The sequence below is a fragment of the Anarhichas minor genome, unplaced genomic scaffold, assembly GCF_050575085.1.
Source record: "Anarhichas minor isolate MPS153535 unplaced genomic scaffold, ASM5057508v1 ptg000003l, whole genome shotgun sequence".
In the NCBI taxonomy this organism is placed as follows: Eukaryota; Metazoa; Chordata; class Actinopteri; order Perciformes; family Anarhichadidae; genus Anarhichas; species Anarhichas minor.
Window position 1 is genome coordinate 3,851,576 of NW_027466449.1, and position 25,722 is coordinate 3,877,297.

At 40.0% G+C, this 25,722-nt stretch overlaps 1 protein-coding gene across 1 annotated transcript in view; it reads right to left on the reverse strand.

The window, feature by feature from the left end:
* Window positions 1-2,732: 2,732 nt before the first annotated feature.
* Window positions 2,733-25,722, reverse strand: part of espn (espin) — a 37,480-nt gene continuing 14,490 nt past the window's right edge. The window contains exons 8-15 of the mRNA XM_076090854.1: window positions 23,144-23,302; window positions 20,636-20,879; window positions 19,567-19,620; window positions 15,980-16,125; window positions 14,826-15,191; window positions 6,152-6,231; window positions 4,580-4,591; window positions 2,733-2,928 (exon numbers count right to left, since the gene is read on the reverse strand). Coding sequence (XP_075946969.1) covers window positions 2,781-2,928; window positions 4,580-4,591; window positions 6,152-6,231; window positions 14,826-15,191; window positions 15,980-16,125; window positions 19,567-19,620; window positions 20,636-20,879; window positions 23,144-23,302 — 1,209 coding nt within the window. The 3' untranslated portion in view covers window positions 2,733-2,780. The remainder of the gene's footprint in view (window positions 2,929-4,579; window positions 4,592-6,151; window positions 6,232-14,825; window positions 15,192-15,979; window positions 16,126-19,566; window positions 19,621-20,635; window positions 20,880-23,143; window positions 23,303-25,722) is intronic.

Consider the following 25,722-nt stretch of genomic DNA (forward strand, 5'->3'; position numbering starts at 1 on the left):
CGACAGCAACGGACGCAACTTATCACAGTGTTTTTACTTCAGTGTTTCAGTTGCGCGGGACCACTTCACACATCAACTTAGCCAAATAAAAAAAAAACTGCTTTTAATCAAATGCATTTTAAAAGGCCGAGTTGAGTTTGACCTGGCCACATAATTCTGATTATTTTGCAAATACAGAAAGACATGTTTTATTTTGTATAATTATATATATATTTTTTTTATCTCCCAATATTTCTCTGTATCTGACTTTCTGATGTTTGTTGTCGTACTTTCTACCTGATTGTTGACAAATAGCTCTTTGCCCCCCTCTGGTGACAAACAGGAGGAACTACAGCCTCGTCACTGATTATGTTACGCTGCATGTAGACAATACATGGTACATTAAAATCATTTCAAAGGCTTCCCCACATTTCAGAAATATTGGTTTGAGTTTCATACAGGTTCTTTTAAAGCAGTAACCAGTAAATAAAGTCAAAAGTGTCTGAAACGCTCCTGCATGTAACATAGATCTGCAGAACGTTTTTGTTAGTTTATCAATTTTCGTAGTTATGTTTCCTTGGATATTACCATTTTTTCCAACTTTAGCATTATCATTATTTTGCCGATAGTGGTATTTTAGATGTATTCATTTAAATCCAATTCTGATACATAATTTCCCTACTTTTCAAGTGGAATGTTCCTGATATTGGAGTTAAAACCCATAGTCAGTTTTCTGAAAGCATAAATATCCCTCAATAACTCAGTCCAATACAATAGCAGTCCTCAAAAATGACCTCAGGAGAATCAACCTCAACAAAAACATTATAAGCTTCAGGTAACACAAACACACTCTGAAGTTGTTTGGTGATTAAAGATTTATTGTCTTCATTTTAACAGTCCGAAAATATAATTAAACATGAATTAGCCAACATTCTATTCAAGCAAGGCTGAGACATGTAATATAATGCAATATGGAAACAATGAAACAACAAAAATCTGAGAGGGTCACTATATACAGAGTTTAAATATATATATAGAAAATCAAATGGCAATGATGTTTACATCATTTTTAATTTCAGCATCATATGGCATCCGATGAAAGTGAATTTCAATATTTCCAAATGATTCCCCAACCAGGACCATGTCTTTCATGACATGTGTACGCTTGATACCCTACTTCTGCAACACTGTACATCCAACATAAATGTAGTTACCATAGGGACTCATTTCCATCGTGTGGGAACACTTATGTGTCACGCTCAGCATGAGACATCCGACATGATGGTGAGCTTCAGTTACTCTTAATTCATGCTCTGCTCACATTTCAAATGTTACCCACAAACATTCAACACAGCTTTCCCACATTTCAATATTTAAACCCAAATTGATGAACCCAAGCCCAACAGATGTGTGAATCCTAGGAATGTTTGAAAACCTGGAACTGGAAGGAACAGCTTAGAAATTATAAATAAAATTAGCTGTATAATTATCAACCTTCTATCTACCCGAATGTGAATTATACAGTACATTGTGTAAGTCTGGTTCACCTTATTATAATCAGATGTTTGAGTATTGGAACCGGACTCTTCACACTTGCGGCTGCAGATCATGAATACACAGCTGACGTTATCTAAGGAACAGCACATTTTAATGTTACGGCTGTTACTTGCAGACAGAGAACAGTCTGTATTCTGCAAGCAGATCTGCTCATCAAAGATTTATCCTCCAGGTTAGTGGGGCGAAGGTCGGAACAGGACGCAGGACAAACTGATGTCTTCTCTCTACCTTTGCAATATTCAGTGTGCAGATGATGGATGCTGCACTTCACATGGGCATGTTGTTGTTGTTGTTGTTTTAGAAAGGCCATGTTCAAAAAGAAACCTAGCAGGATTGTTTGTTTGTATTTTGTTTTTCATTGAAATTCTAGGGTCCTGGGTCCAAATGTGCTTAATAATACATGACAACATGCTCGATACACACATGCATGCAACAATTCACATTCATGATCACAACAGCTTAACATTTAGGTCACATATAGAAAAACTTAAATTGGTTCATTTTTCCAGTGATATTTTGTAAAATTCAATTTGCACAGCTACAGAATCTTTACATTATTTAAAATATCATATACACCAATAGTCCAAATGACAACACACTTACCTAAAGAAACAGAGTTAGTTCGAGCACTGTTAGGATTACAGCTCTGGCAGTAAAATGAAGTAATTTAGAAAGTGCTTCGATGACTAAGATATGATGTTGTCTACATACAGAATGCATTAGCTGCTTCAGGGTTTAATAAGCATTTGCCGAGTATGTCCATGCCACCTTCAGGTGACACAACTGTAATAGAGCTACTTTTCCATTTATTACATAATGGTAAGTATGGCTAATGGAGGGAAAATAGACATGCAATGACCCATGGCAAAATGCTCACAAGTAGCCCGTTTCAATCTATCCCAAACCTGTTTGTTTCAGCAACTCTTCTATGGGAAATAGCTGCGATTGATTTAGAGGAAAGCAAGTATAGATACTACAAGATAACCTTAGTTGAGTTAAGGACACATTTATAGCAAGCGTCTTAAGCGAGGAGAATCAGCACATTGTCATAGTTATTGTTAGCACTAAAAGACCAAGAGTTTGTGTCAATGAGACTTTCAGTGGAGGGCGGTGAGTAATGCCACCCACGCTGAGCCTCAAAGCCGGTGTGGACAGCAGCAAATGGTCAGTATGGTCCTGTGTTTCTGGAGGTCAAAGACAGGGTACAGAGGAGAGCGGGGGATTGTAGGGAGAGACGGCCCAGTTCACTGTTTGGCTATATCCCCTTTCTTCAGAATGATCTGTCGCTGCCAGGGGGCCAGCTTGGTCTCGTCGTAACCCAGGTTGCGTAGTCGCTCCAGCTCCGTCTTCTCCTCCATATCTTTCACCTGTTTGGCCTGCTGCTCCACTTTTCTAGATGCATCCATGAAGAAAGGTGGACAAAGGGCCAGAAAAAAAAAAATGGAAGTTAGAATTGTGATGGAAGCTTTTTATAAGGTTTTCTTTAAAAGGGAATTTGTTAATAATAGGCCTTCTAAAAAATCTCACATCAAACCAGTTCATATATTACAATATAGAAACAATTAGTACTCTAGTTTGATTCTCTAATGTGTCTAATGTGTTAGTCATGCATCTTGTTCTCTATTATTACTCTATTATTACTCTATTATTACACCACATGGCCAAAAGTGTTTGGACACCACTATCTCATTCAAAAAGTCTGGAGTCTGGCTCGTAGGGGGGTTGAGATCAGGGATCCCTGCTGGTCAGTCTAGTTCTTCAAAACCAAACTGGGAACTGGAAACACTATGGACCTGGCTTTGTGCGCTTGGGCATTGTCACAACGAAACTGGAGAGGGCCTTTGTCACAAAGCTGGGCTTAAATAACGCTGCATTAAGATGTCTCTTCACTGGAACCAGAGGACAAAGCCCTCACCATAAAAAATTGTGCTGTGTGTGGTGGACCAGGCTGCCCACATACTTTTGGTAATACAGTGTATTTCATACACAGTACAATTGTGTGGTGAAGTTCTTCTGTACATAGCTCCACAAAGCAACTAACGAATAGAAAACAAATATGATAACCAGAAGCGTTTATGGCAGGAGAGGCACATATGAAACAAACTTTGTAAACGATGGCTTGGTTCCATTAAGTGTCCCAGAAAGCCACAACAGTGAGCCAGCATGCACCAGGAGCCTGGGACCAACTCACCAGAATGGGATGCAATCATTTTTTAAATCTTATCAATTAGCATAATAGCATACACCTGTGCTTCTCTTGCTCACATATGCCAAAATGTCTACTGTGACAGAAGTGTATTTGAGCACTGAGGTCAGCAGGGTGAAGAAAAACAAAAGAATTGCGTAACATTACGTCACTCTGTTGATATAATGGGATGGGCTGCTCAGCACACGTGGGAATAATTAGCAAAATGTTTAAAACACATGGAAATTATAGCGGCAGTTGATTGAACCCGAAACACCGAACCTTAGTAACAGTCAGCTTTGCTAAGTTAACTCTCCTTAAGTACTAAAACACGGCAATGTTAGCAACGTATTTCGATTCCTTTCATATCAGTAGATTTTAGACAACACTCGTAGGCATATCTGCCATTACTTACTCCACATTGCGACCTATAACAGCCCGCAGGAAGAGTGTTTTAAGGCCCCAAAACACAGGTGAGTGGGTTGGTATGGAGGACTACTTTCAGGCGTTAGCATGAGCCTAGCCATAGCACCGGTGTTACGGTTTATCAAGGTAACAGAGCAACTCATAGTGTTTGGCCATAGGTTAATTAGTAAAGATATGGCCAAGAGTTGTTTCTGTGGTTTAACAGTGTGTTAGTTTTGATTCATCTATATAATAATCCTGTGTTTAACTGTTTTACCCGAACAGGCTTTATCACCACACCATGACATAATGTGACCATTTGTGGCCACTAGATGGAAGACTTGATTTCAAATGTTTCGTCTCCAGCACAGTTATGAAATTCAGGACACTTGTTTCTCCAATCATCAAGGTTAATGTAAATATTATTGTGAGGAATAAATAATGTCTTCTTACCTTTTTTGTTCCCTGCCACATCAGGAGGACATAAGCAGAAGAAGAAAAGGTGTAAATATCTCAAACGGCAACAACAAGTTATTCAATGAGTCAAAACAAGTAGGACATTATTATAAGGCTGACCAATGACAAAACAAAACAGGGAATGTTAAAAAATCAACAGTGAGTGGAGATGACTGCAATGGAACACTTATATACGCTATACAATAAGTAAGAAATATCTTTCTAAACGGATCAACACAACGTTTCATACAACACCGTGGAGACAGATGAAGACTGTAGCACAGCATTTTTAGAAGATTGTAACGGAACAAATTTGTCATCTTTTCTTCCAGACGTCTCACGTTCTGTCATTTCATAACTAAACCATCTTGAGTTAAATGCCATCTAATACTGGAGACCAAACCCCATGTGCCAGTCAAAACACTTTTGTTTAGGTTTAACTCTTAGACCCCAGTGCAGGTACCCTAGATTTGTATAATCTCATCCTCATCTAAATAGACACTGGCCACTTTTCTTAAAGGAAAACTTTGCTTACAAACTATCTTAACACATGTCTGTGCCTCAGTAAACTGTACAAACCACAGATTCAGCTACTGCTCGAGTTGCATTAATGGGAATAAGGCTTCATAATATATGCCTTTGTGCATACTTTGTAAATACGAGCACTGGTGCCAGAAATGCTAGATCTGGCACCAGAAACAAGACTTTGAGTTCTGCAGTGAATTAGCAGATTTTCTTTGAGTGAATATAATCACTGATAATAAATGTCCACATCAATTGCATCAATTGTTGAAGCTAACAGGCGTCAGGCAGGGCATGAAATACTGCTAATGAAAAGGATCAGTACAATGGTGTTGTGTAGAAGGGCCTCTCGCAGTGCAATATCCAAGCATGCCATTCACAACTGAATGCTTATAGAGTTGAAAAACACTGACTACAGACACTTTCTGTTGTGTCAATGGGTCCATTCTATCTGGAATATATGGGACATTATGGTGGTGTAATGGTGCAGGAAATGTTTTCTTGGTCCAACTTAGTACTGTTTGAATTCCTCATCTCACCTGAACACTGGCCACAAAGAGATACACTTAATCAAAACCGTAGAGAACGTATACTTCCATCAAGATACTGTGTTATCTTACACTGTGATGCATCTCAAGATTGTCTCAGACACATTAGGTTTACTTCAGCATCATTTACAGCCTCCAGATCTCTCTTTGGATGAGACAACATTGATAAAACTCTGCAGGAACTGTGTGATGCTATTGCATCATCACCGAATAAATCTCTGAATAATTTCCAGCCTGTTGTTGAATATAATTCCGGCCGAGAGAGAATCCCCACCGGTACGATACCTCGGCTCAGTCTACCTAATACAGATAATAGTAATTTTAGCATGACCCTCCCGTCCTTACTTCCAAGGTTATCTTTGTTGAGAGACACACAAACGCACTAACATATTTAAACTCAATGAGCGCAATCTCCCCCTTCTGGCCCAGGATATAATGACTATGGTACAAGATGAGACAAAAAAACAGACATGCAGAGCAACACAGCTTCGTTACTCACCTCTCTTCATCCATTTTCTTCTTCATCATGTCTCTCCTCCAGGCCGGCATCGATGCCAGGCGTGTAGCCTCCTCCTCATCCTGTGGAGGGACAGAGATAGGGGCCCCATGCCAGTCAGTAAAGAATTTGATCTATAACAGCTGAAATTATTAGAACAATACAAATAATCTAAAACACAATTGAATTGGTGTTCAATGCAATAAAGGGTCTCCCACAGTTCACACAAGTCACATGTGTAAAAACAAAGTCATTAAACACTCATTTTAGTTTTTAAATACTTACATCAATTTGTGTTGCAGTAAATTGGCTTTTCCGTGGTCTTACTCTGCAAAGTTATTCATTCAATAAACCTGCCTACTGAAACTTGAGTTACCTAGGGTTTCAAGGTGGTTGTAATACTATGGTGGTTGTAAGAAATTGTTAGGTCAAGGGCTTTGAAAACCTCAATCAGAGGTGGTATTGATGTGCTTCATGCTTGCAGTCTCGCATAAAGCCTCTCTACATGCTGGAGAGAGCAGGACAACACCTGCATAGCAAATCTGTAATGAAACATTAGCTCAACTTATTAGTCCAGTATACACATTCTCAAATGTCAAACCTTTGACAAATGGGCTTTATGGAACTGCGTATATAGAGCATACAGCGTACTGTGTAAACGGATGTATGTACTTACAACAGCAAATAGAGCACACATACACTCACAATAGGTTCTCTTCTCCTACTTCTGTAAAATAAGATAAAGCCTTCTCAATGGACAGGACACTGTTTTACAGGACAATTTTGGCAGATGGCGCACACAAACGGTAACTGGATCCTTTTCTCTCTTTCAGGCTGTAATCGGAGGTGGAGCGGGGGGAGAGAAAGAGGGCAGCAATCTTGGATTTCTCATCTTCACCTGACGAGATATAGATTACCCTTTCACATTCCTCTGACTGAAGCATTTCACTTGCCCCGGCAAACATTATCCCAGGTAAGATTATATACACGGTACATTTTTAATGATTCCCCCGGGAATTACAGAGCAAGAAAAAAAAATAAAAATAAATAAATTTGCTGATCAATTTGCTATGAAGTGCACATGTGAGATGGTAATTAATAAAATGTCCAATTGTGGGTTGTATTGCTATTGGAACAATAGTTAATTATTTAATAAATAATTATTTACTACTGTTCATCCAAAGATGTCATCAAAGATGTACTTGTGTTTGGTACTTAAAAATAGGTCATATCCAACATTCAATACCAGCTATGTTGTATGATCAGCAGGAAAGGGACATGCACAAATAATTAGAGTGTGCAGTATTGCAGAGTTGAGTTAGTACATCCATACAAACCAACTTGCATGAGTGGAAGTAGTTCATCAGTGACTTTTTGAACCTCTAAGCTCAGCAAAGTTACTGTTATGCACTGCACATTTGACTTTCATTTAATCAGTCACATTAACATTAAGATCATTAGTGAAATCATCTGCTGTCACAACATAGGGTGTCTTTTAGAGGTAACTAGAGCCCTGAATAGAGACCAGATGAACATGGAGAGAACACGCAAACTCCGCACAAGATTCAAACCTGTCCAGTTAGAAATGAAGTTCTGTTACCCAGCCTATACCCAATGGAACAAAAAAGGTTATTAGTTTTTATGACGGGTCGTCTTCCTCTGCGCCAACAGACTACATCCGTTTGAGTCCGAGGGTGTAGCCAATACATTGCAATAGCCTGGCGAGCATCTATTACAATTGATGATAGATGAAAATATTGTTTACAGGCAAGTTTCTCAAAATTTCCAATAATCCTCTGAGGAAGAAGTTCTGAATTCACTTTTATCAGCCACATTCATCTGGCTAATGTTGGTGATATTCGAGAAATCATGTGCTGGTAGCAGTTGGCGACGTGTGTAGTGTTATTGCTGGCATGTTAAAGGAACAGCTTATTAGCTAATCGTATTATGTTCTTGTGGGTTGCCGTTGGTCACGAATTTGACATGCATTGCGAGTCCGATTCAGTCTTGATGTGGATACAGGCTACAACGGGATATCTATGTCACGCCTGAGCAGACCTCTGCTTAGATCAACTATAAACAGTCAGTTACACAACCTGTTGCCAGGTTTGTACAGTATAGTTTTAGATTTAATACAATCTTTCCATCTGGTTTCCTAGACAATGAAGTCAATATCAATTCAACAACTTTAACAGTCTTTGTTATGTTTTATTTGCTAATGCTCTCCATTGTCTGGACTTAGTGTTGACTTAACGGTCAATCGCATATGTATTAAGCAGTTCTGTAAATACAAATATTTGACCTTGTGCAGTGTGCAAGCTTGATGGATTACAAGTGGAACAAATGGTAGTTCTGTTCATGACTTCCACTGTAGAACTTCAATGTAGTATCAAAAACATTCACCACGCACTCAATACTGTGCAATAGCTTCACCAAATCTATAACAAATACTGTACATAAATGCAAATCTATGTATAGGCCGTTAAGTTTACCAGCTGACTGCCTTCCTTTTTGGGCTGTGAGTTGATGAAGATTCACTGTAACCTCCTTATGCCTCCTGTAAGCCACAGATAGCATGACAGCGGGTGGTGCTAAGAGGGTTATGCGAAGGTAATCTTGATGGAGACAGAAGAGACACTATGAGCATAGTGTGGTTCTTCACTGCTGCAAATGTCGCAGCCGAGGATTACGCAATCGGTGCTAGACAATAGCTCTTTCATTGGTACATACTGTATGTCAGATAATTGAAATATTACGTCGGCCATGTTTGTCAGTTGAGTAACCGCAACAGTTGAAGTAGAATGTTTTAGGAAAGAACTACTGAAGTCATTTAATCACAAAAATGTCAACAAACTTTATTTCCATCAGGAATGTAGAAACCAAAATAATAAAGGATCACACATTTAAATGATGTGAAGCTTGAACAGATCTCTCAACAACACTCAAATTATGAACAGAGTAACAAAAATGAAGGAACGGACGATTACAATCTTTGATTTGATGTTTAACTTTAGTTGATAACAGCTTTGTCAAATTAATGCTTAAATTTGCTGACAGAATTTTTTTTTTTTTTTGCAATTTTGAGCTGTGAATTACTAATGAAAAAGCTCAGATCGCTTTCTGCAAGCCTTGCATTTACCATTCCTGTTCATCTTTTTAGTATATAATGACAGGCACACAGTCTATAAACAAAAGCACACAGTCTCAGGCTTGAAGACAAGGGCCATCTGTGAACCACAAAGTAACCATAAACTCTTGCAAACCCATTAAAGACCTTTGCTTTCAAACAACAAAGCTCCCATAAATGATTTGAATGTGTTTCCCTCTTACTGGGTATCAATAATGAATTGATTAGTTTTATCAAACTGTCAGTATTTTATTTCTAGTGTGCAAAGATTTACCAGTTATGTCTTTCATTACAAAGATGTCTTGAACAAACGCACTACATGACTTTTATGGCAAATCTTTTCCTTTTAATAACTTTCCTAGAAGTAGTGTGCCATGGCAGTCATATTAGATTAAAAAAGCTCTCAGTTCAGCACAATTCTAAAATATATGCTTGTAGCAAATTTGTGTGTCTTTTGACATCACATGCTTTCTTTTCGTCCACTTCAGCATATACAAAAGGTAAAGTCAGTACAGCTAAGTGGATGCTCTTTGCTTTTCTGCAGTTAAGTCCCTTATGTGACGTGCGCCTAATAGCTAACACACCAGATTAGTTTCCTTTCGAAGCATACTCCACTTCGCAGGTTAGTTTACCTGATCCTGCTTTTTATGCATTTCCTCTCTGGTTGTACAGGTGAACTGGTCTTTTAGTGAACCCTTAGTCCACATTATTGTTAGATATCAAAAAGCTCAGCTTCCTTCTCTTTCCAAAAGGCAAAGCTTCGGTCAATGTATCTGATGATCTCCTCATTGCTGAACTCTTTTAGCTCATAGATCACTTTAATTGAGTCTTCATTATGTTCATCCCTGGGTGGAGGTTTATCAACATCGGGTTCCTGTATGATTTTAACAGTAAGAGGCGGAACATCTTTCACTGGATCTGGTCCTGTGCTTTCTGTTGTGTCCTGCAGTGTCTCGGCTTTTGCCGTTGCAGCAGTGTGTTGTTCAGTTTCAGTTGTCGAGCTCTGCGTATGATCCTGCTCTGAACCTTTTCCATTAGAAACTACTGCCCCATTTGATGATATCTGCTCACTGTTTTTTAAATCCCCCCGAGTATGTTCCTCCAATGAATTCTGCAGGGTTCCCGGCACCACACACTGGCCATTGTCAGATATGGCAGCAGGTGATGATGCTTGAGAAACATTTGATTGTGGGGTTGGTGGAGCAGGATGGGTAGGTGGTGGAGGAGGTGGAGGATGAGAAGGTGGGGGAGGGAGTGACTCCTGCATAATGGACATGTCAGGAGACATGGAATGTAGAGAAGCCGTCATCACACCTCCCCCATCAATTGAGTCTCCAAAATACTTGTGTTTTATGTCTTCAAAACCATCCGCCCAGTCTCGCTTCCCTCTCTCAATTTCCTCCATGACCTCCTTGTGAAACTGCCTTATGACCTCCCATTTATGGCTGCCAAGACGGTCAAACATCTCGTAGCACAAGAGGTGGCGGAATTTGCGCTCACTGCGAGACATGTTCATTTCCAACAACTGGAAGTATCCGAGCATGAAGAGGTCAAGGGTTAGGCTTTTATAACTCACAGGCGAGCCGTTGATGTGGGGCAAGAAGTGCTCTGGCCAGTAGATCATCTGGGCACGACTCAGCCTGCGGATCTGGCGTGTGGGCACTTGACTCATAATTGTCCTCCAGTGGCCAATCAGATTCCCTACCACCTGCTTCGACTTCATGAAAAGGAGGAGTTTATCGTCTTCGCTCTGCATTTCACCACCGATCTGTGCACTAAATTGGTTGTAGTCCTCCAAGCCCACGTTTAAATGACTTCCTCTCCTACCAGTATGTTTAGTCTGGTACGTTTCAGAGATGGTATACTTCCGCCAGTGTTCAAGGAACAGGAAGACAATTCTTTCTTTCCTCATTTCAATGCATTCCTGGACATAGCTTAGATCTGTCTGAACCTCCAAGCTTCTTGTTAATTGACCATCATTTAAAACGGGGTCTGCAGAAAGAACCTGATTGAAGTGTTCAATGTTAGTTGGAGCCATTACCTCAGAGGGCGCATACGACTTAGGAGCATGAGATGCGATAATAACTGGCTCTTCAACAAGTGGTAAGATTGATTCTTCCACTAACGGTAAATCTCCATTGGTATGGGACTGAGGGACCTCAGCAGAGGAACAAGGGACATCATCCTCACAAATTGTCTCTGGACGATAACTAGACTGACTGACCACAGGGAGTGACATTTTGCGCATGTACACCCTATTTGCATTGTTATCTATAGACTGCTCATTATGAATTTCATAATTGGCCTTGAGGTTCTTCACTGAAACTCCACACTGCTTTATCTCCTTCTCTACATCCTCTCTTGTTGAGAAGGACTGAGATCGTCCAATTAAGCCAGTGCAAACGGATTCTCCTAGTTCCGATTGACCTGGGCTCACATTCCTCGCCTCTTCTTGAGAATATCCAGGACATATTAGATCCAAGATGTCTATCTCTTTCCCCCCCAGGGTGGCAAGAAGAATGGCCATACTCTTGAGCAGGGTAGAAATCTTGCTGCACCAGGCTGGAAGATCTTCAGCTTGGCCATGTACCTGCTTTGGATTGACTGAGAAGTGCCCTTGATTGAGGGCAGCAGAAACTGGAAGGAGCTGGTGAAGCTCCCGCTCAAGTTCTTCCAGCTCCTTCTCAACTTCTGAAACTTTGTGCATGACTTGCAGGTTCTCAATTTGTTTCTCGATAAGGTTGAGGTCATCCTCTGTCATCAGTTCCCCAAATGGGCCCAAAATGGCATTGTGGATATGGGAGTAGTGCCATTCCTGAGGCTGGTAGTGTCCGCTTGCCGCAAACTAAATCAGAGGCCAAAGGAGACCAAAAGACAAGAACAAAGGGAAGGAAGGAGGATTCCTTCAGCTCAAAGTTCCTGGTGTGAACACACGTTTCACTTCAAATCCATCTCGACACACATGATTTACATGGATTAAGTGGTGCAATGGCACTGCCTCATTACAAGCACAGGACTTTTAATTTTGAGTCAAGGAGAACAGAGAAAGCTTTGTCCTTTTGTGTGTGTGTGTATATATATATATATATATATATATATATATATATATATATATATATATATATATATATATATATATATATATATATATATATATATATATATATATATATATATATATATATATATATATATATATATATATATATATATATATATATATATATATAGATAGCTGATTGCTCCCATTGTCAGTTTTTATAGTCTTAGTTAGTAAACTACACAAATGCTGAATATTCTGCTTTTACTGCCATCCAGCAGTTAAGTCTTTCATGTGTCTGCATCTCAAATATGTTGCAACACTGCACTGTGGTGCAATGTTACATTGTTACATCACTGTCACTAGTGCAACAGATAGACACACTGCAGTCCACACCTAACACTGATGGAAAACCACACTGGGTGTGGTTGGAGGTGCAGCAGAGTTGAAACTGTCAACCTGAAGAGGTTAGTGCAACAAAGGTTTTTCTGATTAAGGGACTTGGTATGGAATTCCTCTTAAACGTATCATGATTTTCCTCAGAAAAAAAAAAAAAAAAAAATAGTATTTAGTATTTTTGTTATTATTACTGGTGGACCTGTAGTGTGAATGGGCTTGGCATCACACCACTGAATCAGCATGTATCAACTTGGAGCCACAAAACTCCATCATCAAACACCAGCCCACACGGAGAGTCCAAAGTGTGTTCATGTGGTGATGGGCATTGTAGTCAAGTATTCAATTCACTGCACCCCAAAAAGTCTCTTGGCTATTAATAAAGACTGTAAATATGAAAAAGGAAACATGCATAGAAATGAATCAAGAAACAAAGAAATTGGAAAATTTGTACGTATATGGATGACTACATGTAGAGCTAGTTAGGTCCAATGTTCTTTCATACAATTAGTAATAAGTTATCTTTTGTATTTTTTACAGGGGAAAAAATATCACTAAAATACTCTGTTCAGCTTAGTTTAGGCCTGACAGCCAGTTAGACATGCCAATGATGCTACTGCACATCAATAGATCATCACCGTCACTAAAGGACATTGTAGACAAAGCTCTAACTGCTGGTTCATTTAAGAGTATAAGATTGTTCAGATTACTAAAAGTATGAATTACTTATTATCTTGTCTTAATACACATAATATCAATATACATAATATCGTTGTTGGAAATAAATTTCTTCCTAAAACCCACTTATGCAATTTTCACAAAGATCCTGACATTCACCAATGTTTTCATATTTGGGATTTGTAGAACAGAATTTACGCATTTTCAAGAGCTCACAGCTGAGATGTTGCAAATAATTGGAATAATATTAGTTTTTTTGTGTCATCTTTAATTCAGGGTGGGAGGGAAGTTCTATGGGTCCAACAAACAGCGATCTTTAAGCCAGGAGATGGCAGTTGTCAATGTCGATGTTGATGTTTTTGTCACGTAACCTGCGTACTTAAGTAATAGCACTTCCGTAGTTATTTTAACCCAAACAACATTATATTACTAAATCGAACGAAGTGCTTTTGTTGCCTAAACCTTACCGAGTTTCCTGTGAAGTTTATTTTGAAAAGACCGTATGTATGTAACGAGCGGAAATTGACACGTGTTGCAGGCTTCAAACCGTTGTATGAGGATACGTTGACCCAACAGGCAACCCTCTTACTGCCAGGTTTACAAAAACAAAGTTCTAAGTGTTTACCGCTTTATCTTTAAACTTTTTATTGTATTTGCAGAGTGCACAACACATTTCACAACTATACATTTCATGCCCTTTCATGCAGATTGGCAGGGTGCTTGCCTATGCTAATTAGGTTCAACTGGCACATGCCTTCGCTTTACGAGGACAATGGGATTCATCCTTATACGTACACAGGTACAAACAATTATCCCGTTTAACATGTCTTGAATCATGTAGACTTTTCTTAGGACCTTTCCTAAGAACAAATTTAAGATATTGGTGAATGGGGCCCCTTGATTCTAAAGCCAAATAATCAAATTTAGACGCTTTATTGTGAAACAAGTTCAGTGTTCTGACTGAAACCTTTGTGAAAACGTAGGCCATTTTATTTGGTCTCAAGATAAGTAAGTGTAAGGCAGGTGAAGGCAATTAAATTGTAAAAATGCTCAAAAGCGATCAAGTCCCTCACTGCGTCTCATTTGACAGTACAAGAAAAACTCTATCACACTATCAGGAAAGCAAAGATGAATGTGTAGTCTCAACTCCCATTGGCTGTTTTACCCCGACTAACTGTTTAATTGACAAGTCAACAAGACAGCAAAACACATGTCATGCATGAATACTAAAATAACATTCATACAACCTCATTGTTCAAAATCACAAAAATGAACACTCAAATCCAAGCGCCAGCTATCCCCTTTGTGTTGTTATTTATTTCAAACTGAGCCATATATAATCAAGAGCATTTAAAAATGTACCGGACCACAAATGGGATAGCTAAGACACAATAAAGCTTCTAGATCTTTCCACAGCCATGCAACATCATGCCTACCTTGCGCTTGTGCTCCTCCTCCTCTTGCATCTTGACCTGAAGCTTTCGCACCATCACCTGTCTCTTCCATTCAGGGATCGCTTTCCCCTGTTCGTCAAGAGTGGGCACTAGCGCTTCCACGTCCGCAAGGCTCATCTTTCGCCCCGACTCTGCTCCGCCACTGTTCCCATTAATAACGGCATTGGAGGACAGTTGCTCGTAGCTAGCAGAGGTCGACATGGTCCTGGCGGATCCAGAACCAGTAGGACTGGGACTAGGACTAGGGGTGTCCGGTGGTGAGGCGAGAGACCTATCGGATGGTGGAGTGGACGATGGCTTGGCTAGTGGGCTAGATGTGCGGGTCTCTGGTGGTGATGCAGTGTTTTCCTAGACAGAAAAAAGACACCAATGGACAGGACAACATGGTCTGTGACAAAACTTAAAACTTTTTAAAAAACAGTAACCACTCTCTTATTTACGTCCTTAGAAAAATACAACAAGGCAGAGTTAGACATTCTTGTAAAAGGTTCATATTTCACACAATGCCAAATTTCTTCCGGATTCGGACATATTCTTCTAGCTTAAGTGTAACTCATACGATATATGACCATGTTGACTCTGACTCATTCAGTATAAATGATGACACTATAATGTGTATCAAGTTATTGCGGTCATGACATTTCTCAATGGAGCAACAGTACTACAGTTCCCATGATTGAGGGGATCTATCCGTGGAGTTCAGAGAGCGCCGCTGTCCCCTCGCTAACATCGTGCACAGTTTCCAAACTTATCAAACTTGGCAATTAACAAATTCTGTGGCAAGAACCCTGAATCATTAGTGAAAATTAAATTCTGATTTATAAAGTTGCACTTATATTATCATGAAGGAAGCATTACTGAGGGGTTCACTGGTGGACAGTGATGTAGAGGTGTGTCACAGGTATGTCCCTGAATACCTATTAATCACACCTTTGATGGGTTTGAGATAATTTGGCTTCATTTCTGTCATTTTTCTGGATTAATTTAAGTCAGTGTGTCTATACTTGGTTTAAAATAGAGAGACAAAGTGCCATCAAATGCACAAGTGATTGATAACCATGTGGCTAAATTTCCATATTTGTCCGTGACTGTTACATAATTGTGTCATCAGTGGTTGTGGAGGGCTGTGGACCTACATTGTTGCCTGTGGGTCCGCTGTTGGAAAACACAGTGGTGTAGCCTTTACTGTGAGGTGTTGGCTTGAGGCTCTTCCCTGCTTTGATCTCTGCCAGCAGCTCCGAGTTGTCGCCAGTGGGGGACATCATGTTGAAAGATTTTGTGCCTGCAGACAAAAGGATGGAGCAGAAAAGTGAAACCGAGTAGAAAGAAAGACGGAGGGAGAGAGAAACGGAGAGAGTGAGGGATAGAGATACACTGAAGAAGAGGGAGAGAGAGAATGGTTGGGTGGCATTTCAGTGTTAAATATTTCATCCGATCAGGCAGGTAACAATGCTGCCCTCCAGCATGTTGCACAGTGACGGCAGGTCATTATGGCGTCTACTGAGCCCGTCTCTCAAGGATAAGCTTAATAAGGTTATTTTTTAGATGTTTTACTGTGATTAGCGTTTTCATTTATAACCCTTTTGGGTTCACGGTTTGCTTTAGACATGTATCTCTGAAACACGATTAGGATTTATCAAATGACTTCCCAGCTACCAAACTCCCTTAAATATATTGCCAAGACATTGCAAATGAACCAATGCGAATTCAACACATTCGGCAACTGTTGCATCAGTCAACAATTGCAGTTAGCTGGGATTAGACGGGGAGAAGCAATTCCAAATGATTCCACTACAGTGAACCCAAAGAGAGGAGGCACACAATCTCTTTCAGTGTCACCTGACATACACAGCTAAGCTACTGCTGAACTTTAAAAAAAAAAAGTAGGTTTCCATGAACAAATCGTCAAGTACGACCTCTCTTGGAACTGCCATTACAAAGGAATTGCATTTTCACTGTTCAAAGACGGATAAAAGAAAGAAAGAAAATTGAATTGTCAATCAGGCAATGTCAAAGTAGCTTACCCATGAGGCCATATTTGTTTTGCACAACTTGCTTATTTATACAAAAAGTTTTTCCAAAACAGCAGTTAACAATGTCAATGGTAAAAGTATAGGACAATAACAAAGAAGCTATTATTTTAGTTGTTTCTATGCAACACACATTTAAGATGTGGCCGGAAAATTCTTTGATCTAATGTGATAATGTAACGTACAACCAACTATTATAGCAGCTATACATAGTTATTTTAAAACATTTACTTTTCACATATGTTGGCCCAAACACATCAAGAGCCAACAGCTACCTCACCTGTTTTAGTGAATGTAAACCTCCAATGAATTGAATATCCTTAGTCCCTCATTGATCACTCATTTTCTAGTCGGGGAATGGAAAATGTCCTCCCGTAAAAATGTTCCTTGTTGAGGCAACCACAATGGTCTAGCTGGACACAAAGCCTCGCTAGCCAGCCACCCTCCTCGCTCTCCCTCTCCCCCTCTCTCTCTTGGGGAGGAGAGAGCAGTATTCTATTAAAGACCCATCATCACAGTTGGGGGAAATCTAAAGGAATCACCAGTAACTAGAAGTGACAGCGAGCCATTGGCAAGCCGGCCAGGAATTAACACGCATGCACACGCACACATGGACGGATACAGTTAGGTTGGCACACACACACACACACACACACACACACACCCTTCAATCCCCAGCTTGTTAGTCCACCTTACTAGACCAATCCTTACTGCAGCAAACCTGACACACAATTCAATCATACGCACATTCTTGACATGCATACAGTATACTCTCACAGTTACTGAATTACAGAGAAATAAAGAGAGTCTGATGACCGACACCAACAAGCCTTATACAATGTGCAGTTGTTCACACTCAAACTGTGGCCCGTAAAAGGTTTATGAATAAAAGGAAACAGCTGCTGAACCCTGACACACTTTTACAACGCGTGACATCTCTTTAGGGTTAGTTTAGAGTCAACAGATTATATAATTCAGTAGAGTACTGAAACTATTTCTTACTTAAATGTAACTGGATCAGTCACAAATAAAGTATGAGATTTAATTTTGGCAATATAAGCAGCCTACCTTCATCCATGTTCCCCAGACAAATCTTCATTGCAGAGCTCCAGAAACACCGGATTATCCACAATCAAATGGGTTTCAAGGCTAAAACGTTACACCGGACTGAGGTCGGTGTACTCATATCTGTTTGATTAAACCGTAGTTTTTGTGTGTTTTCGAGCCAAAGGTTAAGTGTGTGTGTGTGTGTGTTTTACATTATTCTGTTCAGGGCTCAGGGGTGTGGACTCAACAGGTCTGCCAGAGTAAAGGAGGGTGGAGCTGTGACAGGTGGAGAACAATTGACGGCCTTTTATGATGGACATCACAGCACAATGGGTTTCCTGCTCTGGTTTAGAAATCGAAGTCAGGCTGCTTCATCTGTTAATAGCTGCATTGTCGCAAAGCACTTCAGATAGAGATGTGTCCTGTAATATAAAAAGTAAGATCCTCTCCATTTGGTTAATAAGTAGAAAACAACATAAAACCTTTTTAACAATCTACAATGTTGCCGCAGCTTTTTCAATCAGCCACCTGGTTTATTGCCAACGTCAGAATGAGCATCTGAGCTGTGAATTCATCTTGAGCTGTCGGATGTGTTGGTGGCTTTTCATTTTATGACCACCTAACTGTTTATTACCTGATTAACGGTGACGCACAAATCTTGCCATTAGTGAGCACACACTGCTCTTTGGCTTTAAGTATTTTATTGGTATCCTACCATTAGGCAGCAGGTGGAGCATAAATGGATGAGACAATTGAATATTTGGTGAACAAAACGTAAAGATAAAATACAACAAAAAGGTGCCTAAATGGAACAATTAATAGTTTACAGCTTAATTGGCGTCGCTGTTTATTACTGGTTTGTAAAAAACAGTGGTGTATATTGCCCTATGAGCTACTTTTCAGCTATGACACAAAGCTGAAACCATATTATACCGTAAATGATCTTTCACTTCAACCTTCGTTTAAAATAATGAGCTTCCTCACATGTCGTGTCCATGACAAATATGCCTCTCAACAAAAAATATTTTTATTTGTACTCTATGGGACTGTTTTATTCATTAGAAAATGAGGTTATTGGAAAAATCTAATTCAGTATACTCACAATAGTTGGGTTTCAAAAATGTGGATTTTAGTGTGTAGCCTCAAACTACAGTACACGTGAAAGTAATTTATTCTATTTCTCTTCACTGTATTGATATTTAAAAGCTTACTGTAAATGAATTACCCAAAAGATTTGGTGGTGGTTTTCTAAAAAGAAATACTACTGTAATGGTGAATTTTGTTTATGTCGTAAAAAATGAAAAGTCAATCCAATATCTTTCTGAACTTGTTACTGGTACAGTGGATATAAGCCCGTCTACATAGTTCTTCTGTTTATTATGATCAAAGGACTTTTTCTCCTGTTGGAAAATGAAAATACATAATTTTCCTTAACAATTGATGTTGCAATTGTGAGTTTATTTGTCTCGAGAAAAAAAAAAAGGACAACTATCTTTTGCTTTGATAAGCTGGATACACAGGTTGAATCGCTGTTAATATTAATATGAAAAGCCCAAGATTATGATAAAGTGTGAAGGCCTATTATGAACCCCAAATTCGATGTGTACGACGAGTGAACTGATTTTAGTTGAAAGACTGGTTGGCAGTCTTCATCAGTCTTTGTGCCCCTCCCTCTGCCCGAGTAGCAGACATATCGCCGCCTTGACAGAGCAGCATTGAGGACAAACCACGGCAGGGAAAAAAGTGGAAAACCAAAAACAGAGGAAACATGTGGAGATGGAGCAGACGAAAGAAGGAACATGTAAACAGAAACGTACGGTCAGGGGATTAATGGGGAGAAAAATGCTGTATCAGCAGAAGAACCGTGTTGGCTTGCCAATTACGAAAATTAGCAGCATGAATGTATAATTATTACAGAAAGAAAAGCAATCAGGTTGCTGGTATGTTTTATCTCGTTGCTCTTCATGTTACTGCCGTTTGATCCGCTGTTGCATGCCGAGCCATCTCGGATACCTCTCTCCAATTTTTGCTTAACAGACTCTGCTATGTGGATTCTTTGATACAATAGTGTGATGTGCTTCATTTGCATCTAAGTGTGTTAGTTATTATATAATGAATTGCTTATTTTTGTATTGTGGTTGATAACTAATTAGTTTAATGCATGTGATACATTCTGATAGTAAGTTATATGATCTTAAACTTTTAACAGGGATGAGACATTTTATTAGGCATAATCAAATTCGACAACTTTTCAATTTTCAAAGCTTGTTATCGTGAGTAAAATTGAGTATTTTGGAGAAAGACTGACCCACTTTACCTCACATTGAAGACTAGAACAGCATGCACACTGTCAGACCGCTGCATCCAGGGCAGCACAAGGCACTTAAGGAAATGGATGAACACTAAACCAGTTCTTTGGGTAATGGTAGCCCTACATCATTAATTTATAATCCTTTATTTAGGATGCTCAGGTCAGACTCAAATAATTGTTACCCAGTGAGATAACAATCATTTCAGTTTGACCCGAGCAGAAAGCTGCTTTCTATGAATAATTGTACAATGATGTGAATAAGCATAAATATCGCCAGTAAATACATGTATTGCCTTTTTCTTTTTTTAAGAACTTTCAACAAATGTCTAGTGCAAGGGGACAAAAGTAGGAAATGAAGGGAGATAAAAAGGGTGGAGAAAAGAAAAGGGGGAAAAAGCACTCACTTCCTGATGAGGAAGATAGACGTCGCTGGTTGGAGGAGGTGCTACTGGCAGAGCGATTGTGGGTGGTTGCCGTGTCCGGGGGCAATGGAGGAGGTGGAGGTGGTGTCGGTGTGTGATTGCTCGCAGGAAGAGGAGGCGGAGGTGGAGGTGGAGGAGGAGGTGGGGGCGCCGCCGACTCCTCTGTGGTGGCATTCTCTGAGCTGTGGGCGGGGCTGTCGCTAGGCTCCTCCAATAACACGGAGCCCTGATTGGAGGAGCGAGAGGGACGGAGAAGAATTAGTCGGCTATATTTTTCACACATTATCTTTTTCCTAGCGCCCACATTGTTACATTACTCTGTAAGCCAATATTTGATCACTGATAACAGGGATGTGACGGGTGGCCCACGGAGCGATATTCCACTGTTAAAAACACTACTTGAACAATGATCATCAAAATGTTGTGATATTTGCATTCCATATGCCAGCTGTTATATTCCTAAAACATGTGAAATTGTGTTAACAAAACTAAAAGAAAGCCTAAACAAAATACCTTTCTTTTTTAAATAAATGAAGTAAAAAAGTATTATTAAACAATCAATTAAACACACAACGGTGACGGTGAATTTGTTTTCCCTGCTTGTATAGGCATGCCACATGAAACTCCCGCTGGGCTGAACGAGCATTAAATTATTTCAGACTGTCGAGAGTGACGTGTGCAGCCCTATTAGATGTGTCCCTCCTCTGCTTCCTGCCACCTTCAATCAACTCATGAAGACCTAACACCCTGTTGCTAATAACAGAGCTAATATGACCTAATCTCAAGGGGAAACTCTGAGGGGAAAGAAGCCATCTGTCACTGCAAGTGATAGTGCTTAAACCCCCCCCGCCCCTCCCTCCCAGTGTGCGCGTGTCTGACACGCTCTGAAAGGGTGCCATAACTCTGCTGGGGGCAAGTTAATGGGCCGTGACATTTAACTCGACCCCGCCCTCCCCCTTCTTTAGTTCTGCGGACGCGTGCTCATCATTGTTGCCCCCCTTCACTTTTTAAACCCCCCAGAGAGTTGGTGGGGAGGGGCTGCGTCCAGATGGGTCGTGGCAGCACGTGCCGTTGCTCCCGTTGATTAGCCGGTCCATCTGCTAGGGTGCCTCAGAGACCAGCAGAGGCCCCACTGGGACCTTAATTGGCTCAATGTGGATTGTACTCCGTATCATCCAGAGGTCCCCCACCACTGATACCCTTGAGATTATAAGAACACCTCTCCAGGGACATTGATGAGACTCTAACAGACTCTATTCATTCAGCTGCCTGTGCAGGTATGTGGCAGCAATCAGGTGCTTTATGACCAGGATTCTGTTTCACTTACATTAGTCACTAGAAGCCTTGTCAAAACATTTACTTTAAAATTCTGTAGCATTTCCAAATAAAATTGACACGGTGCCCTTAATCACCGCATTTGTGTTGATCAGGCAATCAATGAAAAAATGTGAATGTTTTCCCCAAAACCTGAAGGATTAAATTCACCTTTTTATTTTAATGTGATCTCACAGACTCAGTGTTGTTTGTAGGTTGAAATAACTTCCATTCATTAATACAAATAGCTCGTAATATACTTATGATTTGTTTCTGTCACTAAAACAACCACATACATAAAACAGATTCCGTAGTATTGACGCCCGTCATGGATGTGTGGTTGTTCTGAGTTTGTTCTTTTGTAAGTCTTGGACAGTTTACACAACAGGGTGGAGATTTAAGAGGCGATGGAAATGAGGGTTTGCATCAGACGTTGCATCAGACGTTTGCATCAGCTGGCAAACAAAAGCTCAGGTGGACACAACACAAGGCTGAGTGGCATAATGCACAGGCAAATAGTGCATTATGGTAATATAATGCCAACACACCGCCACTCAGCTAAACCGCACCCTGAATAGGACTTTATAAGCAGCCCACAGTACGAACAGTACAACCAGGGCAAAGTACAGGAACCTTTTGACAAACCCTGTACCAGTATGCATTAGAGTTACAGCCAATATTGTTTTGAATACTGCAAAAGACAAACATTACGCAATGTATGCTAAATTACATGGCAATATCAAACGTTGTGTAAAATGAGCTGCTTCCCTGATGAATACAGATGCACCACATCTAAAGGACATGACAATTAAGTTTGTGAGATTTGAGAAATGATTTCCCAGTCGATGTCAGATGACGGGTAGTATTACATCAGTATTTTTAAATAATACACTTGAATAAATTGAGCAAATGCCCTCCGGAGGAAAAAAGTAAGACCTGATATCATTGTGTGTTTCCATTGACCACCATAAATAGAATAAAAAAACGACTTACCATTTACGACTTTTAAAGAATGGTGGCATTTTCCTTCAGTCATCAGGTGAGCACTGACTGTGCTGATAAATATTATGTATCCATGTACTTGATTTGAAAGAATTGATAAAAGAACTAGATGTTGTGTGAAGCGGTCAAAACGTTGAACACATTGATGTCACAAACAGCAGAGAGCCGGCTTACCTCCTCGTTGGGCGCCATGCTTTTGCTCCCTCGGGGCTCGGCTAAGTCGCTGCCCAGGGCCTTGTAGTAGTCCCCAGTGCTGGGCTGCTTGCTGAAGCTCCTTGACCTCCTGTTTGAATCCACACGCCGCAGTTTGTCGTGGCTTTCTCCAGGAGTCAGCTGATTAAAAAAAAAATGTGAATGTGAAAAATGAGTCGCTTTAAATAGCTTTGGTTTAACATGCTCATTCGCCTCACTTGCATATTTTTCTGAATATAACTGTTATTAGCCCAGGTATGAGAAATTAAACTTATAAGTACAGGAATTACACATAGACATTTTTGTTTTTAGCACCTTATGAAAATATTATTCGAGCTGAAATGATTAGTTAATTAATCGATTTGTCTTTTGAATAAAATTGTTGACTGCTTTGACCAAAGTAACCAAACATTTCCTGAATCAAGCTTCTTTAATGTAACAATTTCAATTATTTATGTTATGGGATAGTAAACTGAATATATTTCGGTTTTGGACTGTTGGTCGGATAAAACATCACCTTAAAAAAAATTATAATCAAGACAAACGTAAAAATCAATTATTAATATGCAGCAAAAAAAAATTATTTGCAGCACAAAGCAAGGGTAATAAGTTTAAGGAAATATAAATATATACAAGTAATATACAATTGGTATTCATTTATATTAAAAAAGAGAAGAAAGTAAAATAATTCAAACTTGATGACAGTTATGGTTCTAAAATAATAGTTGCCAACATTAGTATTTGGTTGACAAAGCTTTTTAGAAATACAGAGTGGTGAACGGCTAAACGGTACTTTTGTCATTTGTGGGCCAACACACTGGAAGACACACATAGCAGCTTTTGTTCTGAGATTAGCTCTCTCGTGTGACCAAAGCAGCCTGATTTGAGTAACATAACAAGGCTTTAGTTCCGTTCTAGTAAAACATTTGCATTGTTTCATGTAAAGACTGCTGTGCCACAGAACATACGAGTTCACGTGCAGCTTTTGAACCAGTGTAAGAGAGACCCTTCTGTCCACAGAGAAGGGTCAGAGGTCACCAACTCGGCCCTTTGAGTTGAGCACTCTCACTTTCCTTCTGACGTCTATCTCAGTCAGCTGTACCTGGAAAGATTGGATAGCAAAGTCCTGTAAATCTGAGCGTTTTCACTGTATGCTGCTATTAGAATATAATAACCAGACATTAGCAGTATAGATAAGCTCACCTTGCATGTTGAGCAGCTGTAATGAATAACATGAAAAGTCCTTCAGGTCAATCTGTGGGTACATTTTCCTCGTGAAAAATGTATCTAATTTGCATCAAGTATTTGCCTCAAAAAAGTTAAAATGAAGTCTCTTCCGTGGCATTACTTCTTTCCAACAGTGTGTCACAAAAAGGTGTGTAAATGTGAAAAAGGAAGCTCCCTTTTCATCATATATATATATATTTTTGAAGAATTAACGTTGAAAGCCGTCAACTACAAGCATGCCTTAGTCATCATAGCAAAATGTATAGTCACTTTGCCTTTCAAGTCCAGGGAAATAAATGACAGCTGACCTCTGACCTCTCCTCCATTGAGGCGTCACGTTTTAACTCCTCTTAAGCTTATTTAGTGTTGTTGACTCATGTCTGCTGTCAAAGACTTGGTCCCTGAGCACTCGGCGGGTGGGAGGGTAATGTGAGCAGGGGAGCACTACAGATGGTTTGATTGTCATCCTCTGGGGAGGTGGGCCAACAAACGCAAATGTGCAAAGCATTGTAGCTGCCTCCCTCCCTCACACAGACGTACAAACGCCTCCTTTCTTCCCATTATACGGATCTGTCTGTCATAAAGTTATTGTTATACATTTGTTTTTACAGTCGAATGCATTTAAATGCATTATCAAAGGTTGTTGTTTTTTTTTAGCCCTGCTGCAGTTTGAAATGGTTCAGCACATCTGCATGTGTTCTTGCAAAACTCTCAGATAACGAAAGGTCACACACAGGACGACTGTGCCATTTTAAAATGAGTAACAAGTGACTTGGACTCCAAGAAACGTAGACAATCAAAACATGACAAGATGCAACACATTCATTGTTGAGCCAAACGGCAGCTCAAACCGCTCCACAACCTTTCAATTATCTAAAATACACAAAGCAATTTGTTCTGTCTTTGCCAGCATCAGTAGCCCAAACTGGTAAAAAAAAAAAAAACAAGCTCTCTTCCTCCTCTGAACACCTTACCGTAGCATTAACAATCCTCTCCTGCAGCTCTGCTCCTGTCTGGACTGAGCCTCATCCACAAACAGAGCACAGAGAGTAGCTGTCACCAAATCCAGAGTGTCACCTCCTCTCTGCTCAGTGCTACGCCTGCCACTCTACCTGCCCTCTCACTTTACCTACAGGCCTCATCAATAACCTATCGGGCCGGCCACAGCAGGAGCAATGATGTCACCACCAGCAGCCCGCAGACCAAACACTCCCCAACCCCGTCACAGTGCCTCTTATGCAAAACACAAAGACCCAGGTGCTGCCCTCACCGTGGCTGACCGCACTCAAATCTCTCCGGTTTGAGGGATTATTAGAATATTCTAGCCTTCAGTC